General features: G+C 46.0%; 1 protein-coding gene across 1 annotated transcript in view; it reads right to left on the reverse strand.

Annotated features, from left to right (window-relative positions):
- LOC142750423 (uncharacterized) overlaps positions 1-4,732 on the reverse strand; it is a 44,277-nt gene extending 39,545 nt beyond the window's left edge. The window contains exon 1 of the mRNA XM_075859425.1: positions 4,635-4,732. Within this exon, the coding sequence (XP_075715540.1) occupies positions 4,635-4,732 (98 nt within the window). The remainder of the gene's footprint in view (positions 1-4,634) is intronic.
- Positions 4,733-6,000: the final 1,268 nt, after the last annotated feature.

A 6,000-nucleotide genomic window follows, 5' to 3' on the forward strand; every position in this document is an offset into this window, starting at 1 on the left:
GCGCCACTCTTCAAATGCCCATTTAATGGCTAAGAGTTCGCGGTTGCCAATATCATAGTTACTCTCAGTGGGCGAAAACTTCCTGGAGAAGTAGGCACAGGGACGGAGATGGGTGAGGGACCTGGTACCCTGGGACAAGACAGCCCCCACTCTCACCTCGGATGCGTCAACTTCCACGATAAATGGCTCCATTTGGTTGGGCTGAACCAGCACCAGGGCCGAGATAAAGCACTTCTTAAGGACCTCAAAAGCCTGGACAGCCTCAGGGGGCCAGTGGAGGAGATCAGCACCTTTGCGAGTGAGGTCCGTAAGAGGCTTAGCGATGACCGAGAAGTTAGCAATAAATCTCCTGTAATAATTAGCGAACCCCAAGTAACACTGTAACGCCTTCAGGGAGGCAGGTTGGACCCATTCCGCCACAGCCTGGACCTTGGCGGGGTCCATGCGGAATTCATGAGGAGTGAGGATTTGACCCAAAAATGGTATCTCCTGTACCCCAAACACACATTTTTCGGTTTTCGCAAAGAGTTTGTTTTCCCGAAGGACTTGGAGCACATTCCTGACATGCTCAATGTGGGAGGACCAGTCCTTGGAAAACACCAGTATGTCATCAAGGTACACTACAAGAAATACCCCCAGGTAATCTCTCAAAATCTCATTTATGAAATTCTGGAAGACCGCAGGAGCATTACACAACCCAAAGGGCATGACGAGGTATTCGAAATGACCTTCGGGCGTGTTAAACGCAGTCTTCCACCCATCCCCCTCCTTGATGCGGATAAGGTTATACGCCCCCCGTAGATCAAACTTAGAGAACCATTGGGCCCCCTGAACCTGATTAAAGAGATCAGGAATCAAAGGAAGGGGATACTGGTTCCTTACAGTGACCTTATTCAAGTTACGGTAGTCAATGCATGGCCTAAGACCACCATCCTTCTTCCCTACGAAGAAGAAGCCAGCACCTACTGGAGAAGTAGAGGGGCGAATGTAACCCTTGGCCAGGCATCCCTGGATATACTCTCTCATGGCTTCACGTTCGGGACAAGAAAGATTAAATATCCTACCCTTAGGGAGCTTAGCTCCTGGTACCAAATCGATAGCGCAATCGTATTCTCTATGAGGAGGTAACACTTCGGAGGCCTCCTTAGAGAAAACATCAGCGAAGTCCTGAACAAACTCAGGTAGCGTGTTCACCTCCTCAGGGGGAGAAATAGAATTAACAGAAAAACATGACGTCAAGCATTCATTACCCCATTTGGTAAGCTCCCCAGCATTCCAGTCAAACGTGGGATTATGCAACTGCAACCAGAGAAGGCCTAAAACCAAATCGGACGATAATCCCTGCATCAACAGTACAGAGCACTGCTCCAAATGCATGGAGCCAACAAGGAGTTCAAAAACAGGGGTATGCTGTGTAAAATAACCATTAGCAAGAGGAGTGGAGTCCATACCCACTACCGGGACAGGTTTAGGCAAATCAATTAAAGGCATAGCTAGAGACATGGCAAATTCCACAGACATGATATTAGTAGAAGACCCTGAATCCACGAAGGCACTGCCGGTAGCAGACCTACCCCCAAAAGAGACCTGAAAGGGAAGCAAGATTTTATTACGTTTCATATTTACGGGAAATACCTGTGCGCCCAAGTGACCTCCCCGATGATCACTTAGGAGCGGAAGTTTTCCGGCTGCTTATTCTTACGCCTAGGGCAGGTGTTCACTTGATGCTTGTCATCCCCACAATAGAAGCAGAAACCATTCTTCCTGCAGAACTCTCTACGTTGTCGGGGGGACACGGAGGCCCCGAGTTGCATAGGTACCTCCGAGTCTTCCGTGGAAGAGCGAAGCAACGGGACCTCGGGAGGCATCATGGGGGAGTCAGAGGGGAAAACACAAAAACGTTCAAGTTGTCGTTCCCTGAGACGTCGGTCAAGTCGTACCGCTAAAGCCATAACCTGGTCAAGGGAGTCAGAAGAGGGATAGCTAACTAGCAGGTCTTTCAGGGCGTTCGACAGACCCAACCTAAACTGGCACCTTAAGGCAGGGTCATTCCACCGAGAAGCTATGCACCACTTCCTAAAGTCAGAACAATACTCCTCAACAGGTCTCTTACCCTGACGTAAGGTCACCAGCTGACTCTCAGCAAAGGCAGTCCTGTCAGTCTCGTCATAAATGAGTCCGAGAGCAGAAAAGAAACGATCACCGGAGGAAAGTTCAGGGGCGTCAGGAGCTAAGGAGAAGGCCCACTCTTGGGGCCCTTCCTGGAGCCGGGACATAATAATACCCACCCGCTGGCTCTCAGAACCTGAGGAGTGAGGCTTTAAACGAAAGTAGAGCCTACAACTCTCCCGAAAGGAGAGAAAAGTCCTCCGGTCCCCTGAGAACCGGTCAGGCAACTTGAGGTGGGGTTCAAGAGGTGAGGTGAGGGGCACTACCATGGTAGTGTCAGGCTGGTTGACCCTTTGAGCCAGGGCCTGGACCTGTAGGGAGAGACTCTGCATTTGCTGGGCCAGGGTCTCAAGGGGGTCCATAGTAGTGTCAGGGACCAGGGTAGACTAGGTATATGGGCTTGTGATTATGTAATGACGGGGGTAGGGAAACGGACAAGTGAGCCCTAATCTACCCGCCACTCTGTCCCTGCCTACTTGCAACGACCCGCCCTAGGCGACGGGGTACAACTGGGCGGTGGTCCCTACGCTCAGTAAGTGCAAGAGACAAACAGACAAGGGAACACAAAGCAAAGGGAAATGGGGCAGTTGCCCACGGCAACACCGTGAGCAACAAGAGTGGTGAACGAGCCGAGTCAAACCAGGAGTGCACGAGGTACCAAACGCAGAGCAGGAGAGTAGTCAGAAAGCCAGGGTCAGTATGGAGCAGGATCAAATAGTCAGAAGCTGTAGCTGGGCCAGGAAACCACACGAGAAGAATCACAAGCAAAGGAGGAACAGGAAAGGCAGGTATAAATAGACAGAGGGCGGGAGCTAGCTCCGTCTGGCCAGGCTGCGATAGGCTCTCCCACTCCTAAGCCTGCCATCCTGAGTGGTGGAAGCTGGAGTCAGTCTCAGAGACATAGACTCAGGTGCAGACTGATTACCTATGGGCGTATACACAGAAGTTGTGCCTGGCAGATCCTTTACAATAACGCTGTCATTTCAAAATATGGCTCAAAATTCCTGAAGGAATTTTGAGGCAGATTTTTTCTGCCCTACAAAAAATGCTGCGCGAACATACCATAAGAGTGTAGTGCTTGTTTTTAGCCATTTTATGTCTTTCTCAAAACAGTTTTGGGTAGGGGTGCCCTGAGGAAATTTTTTTTTTTTCAAGGGGTGCCTCGAGTCTGAAAAGGTTGGGAAACTCTGTACTAGGCTATAGGATGATGCCAGCCTACGCAAGGATCCAGTCGTGGAGCAGCCCAGTTCGTTGTGGGAACAGGGCCTAGGTGAGTGAAACATTTTTTTTTAGGGGCACTGTCTACAAGGGGGAGGTGGGGGGCTGTATGGCACGATCTACAAGGGGGAGGTGGGGGGATGTATGGCACTGTATACAAAAAGGAGGTGGGAGATTATGGCACTGTCTACAAGGAGTAGGTGGGGGATTATGGCACTGTCTACAGGGAGGCTGTATGGCACAATCTACAGAGGGGCACTATCTACAAGTGGGGGGCTGTGTGTGGCAGCCTGAGGAGGGGGGCATTATACTGTGTGGAGGCCACTAAGCGGACATTATACTGTGTAGGGGCACTATAGGGGGCAACATACTGTGTGTGGCACTTAGGGGGCATAATACTGTGTGGACACAATTAGATGACAGATACTGTGTCCTTGAAGGGGTTATTATATATTATATTATCAATTATTATTATTATACAGTATGGGGGGTACTAAAGGGGCATTCTACTATGTGGGGGCACTATAGTGTTGGGGGCATTATACTTTTTTATGGGGCACCCCTTTTTATGGTCAGGGTGGGGTGCCGAAAGATAATTTCGCACGGGGCGCCATCTATCCTAAGGCCGGCCCTGCAGACAATTATCCTTGTGAGAATTAACAACTTTTTTAATGTCAGGTTTTGCTGTTGCATAAGTATGTCACCTTCACTCCTTTCTTTGAAATCTTCTACGTCTCCAGGGTATAGAGGTTTTTATTGTATTAGAATGATTTGGGCTGTCAGCCTGAGTGTCTCCTATATCACAAATAATATCATTCTCCAAACCATTAGCAACTGAGAACAGAATTATATTAGAGTAATCCTGAGAGAGCAGGAAGTATGTATGCAACAGAAAAACAAGCAGGAAAATTGCACATAAATTACATGAAACTATAACATCAATTTCAAATGTGTTAAACTTGGAGAATTTACTGAAATGCTTTCCAAGGATATAACACTATTTGAGCTGTCTTTCAGCACATTTTCAATAAAGATAGATGGATAGATATAGATAGATATGAGATGGATGGATGGATGGATGGATGGATGGATAGATAGATATAGATAGATAGATAGATAGATAATTCAAATCTATACCAATAACTACAGTATATTATACTCTCCAGGTCTAATGATCTTGTGATTATGTTGACTGAAAGATGATGGAGTACCCTCAAACCATTTGTAATATGAAAAATTAAACTTACTGGTACGACAAAATGTAGCCAAAAGTTCTCTGGCTTAATCTAATAATGAAGTATCCTATATCCTTGTTTTTCAGAAGTTCCTCACAATCTCTGTACATGGGGAAAAAAAAAAGTTGAATTGATCTTAATGAAACTAAGTAAGTAAAAAAAATATCACATAATACATTCAATTATTACATATAAGAGAATGTACACTAATGGACCATTTTTCTAATAAACAATACCATAATAATTACAACAACCTAACAAATAAATTAGATCTTATTGCATTTCCAGACAAATTGATTGATTAAATACAGCAAAATGAACAAGGTTAGTAATTATGTTTTGTTCTTGTATATGAGTTAACAAGTGTTAGGCCTCATGATCATGGCCATATTATGGATCTGTGTTGTGCCGCACTATATAGTGGTACACAGGGTGCCCACAGGTTTGTATTGTGCTACCGTACTGTGAATGATGCCTTAAGCTGGATTCTCACGAGCATGTTCGGTCCGTAAAGGACGGAACGTATTTTGGCCGCAAATCCTGGACCGAACACACTGCAGGGAGCCGGACTCCTAGCATCATAGTTATATACGACGCTAGGAGTCCCTGCCTCTCCGTGGAACTACTGTCCCGTACTGAAAACATGTTTTCAGTACGGGACAGTTGTCCTGCAGCGAGGCAGGGACTCCTAGCATCGTACATAACTATGATGCTAGGAGCCCGGCTCCCTGCAGTGTGTTCGGTTCAGGACTTGCGGCCAAAATACGTTCCGTCCATTACGGATGTAACATGCTCGTGTGAACCCAGCCTTAGGGCTACTTCACACAAAGTATTAAATATAACCGTCCAAAGAAAAGTCACGACCATAAGTTTGAAAAAATACAAAACAATTCTTTATTAAGTATTACATGAAACATATAAAATACATAGACAAACATTAAAAACAAGAAGCAGAACAACCCTCGCAGGAATACAATGGAGTCAGAACACTGAAGCAGTGGAAGAAAGTCCAGGTGGTAACATAGTGTCAATGTCCTCAGTATATATTATCGTATGTAAACAATATCAGAATGTATGAACAAGAATAATGATACTTCAATAAATAGTCAGTAAGAAACATATGACATGAGCATAATATAAGAAAAACCTAAGTATTAGGCTGTATACATACACCTATTGATGACAAATAATGAGGAGCAACCAAGACCGGACCCACCACTGCTGACCCGATGCAGGTTTCACCGAGGCTTCATCAGGGGTCACACAAAGTATTGTAGCTCTGTTTTTGACGCGGAAACCGCATCGGAAACAGCGCCAAAAGACGCTTGAAATCGCCTCACATTGATTTTAATGGGAGGCAGAGGCATTTTTCCTCCCA

The sequence above is a fragment of the Rhinoderma darwinii genome, chromosome 3, assembly GCF_050947455.1.
Source record: "Rhinoderma darwinii isolate aRhiDar2 chromosome 3, aRhiDar2.hap1, whole genome shotgun sequence".
In the NCBI taxonomy this organism is placed as follows: Eukaryota; Metazoa; Chordata; class Amphibia; order Anura; family Rhinodermatidae; genus Rhinoderma; species Rhinoderma darwinii.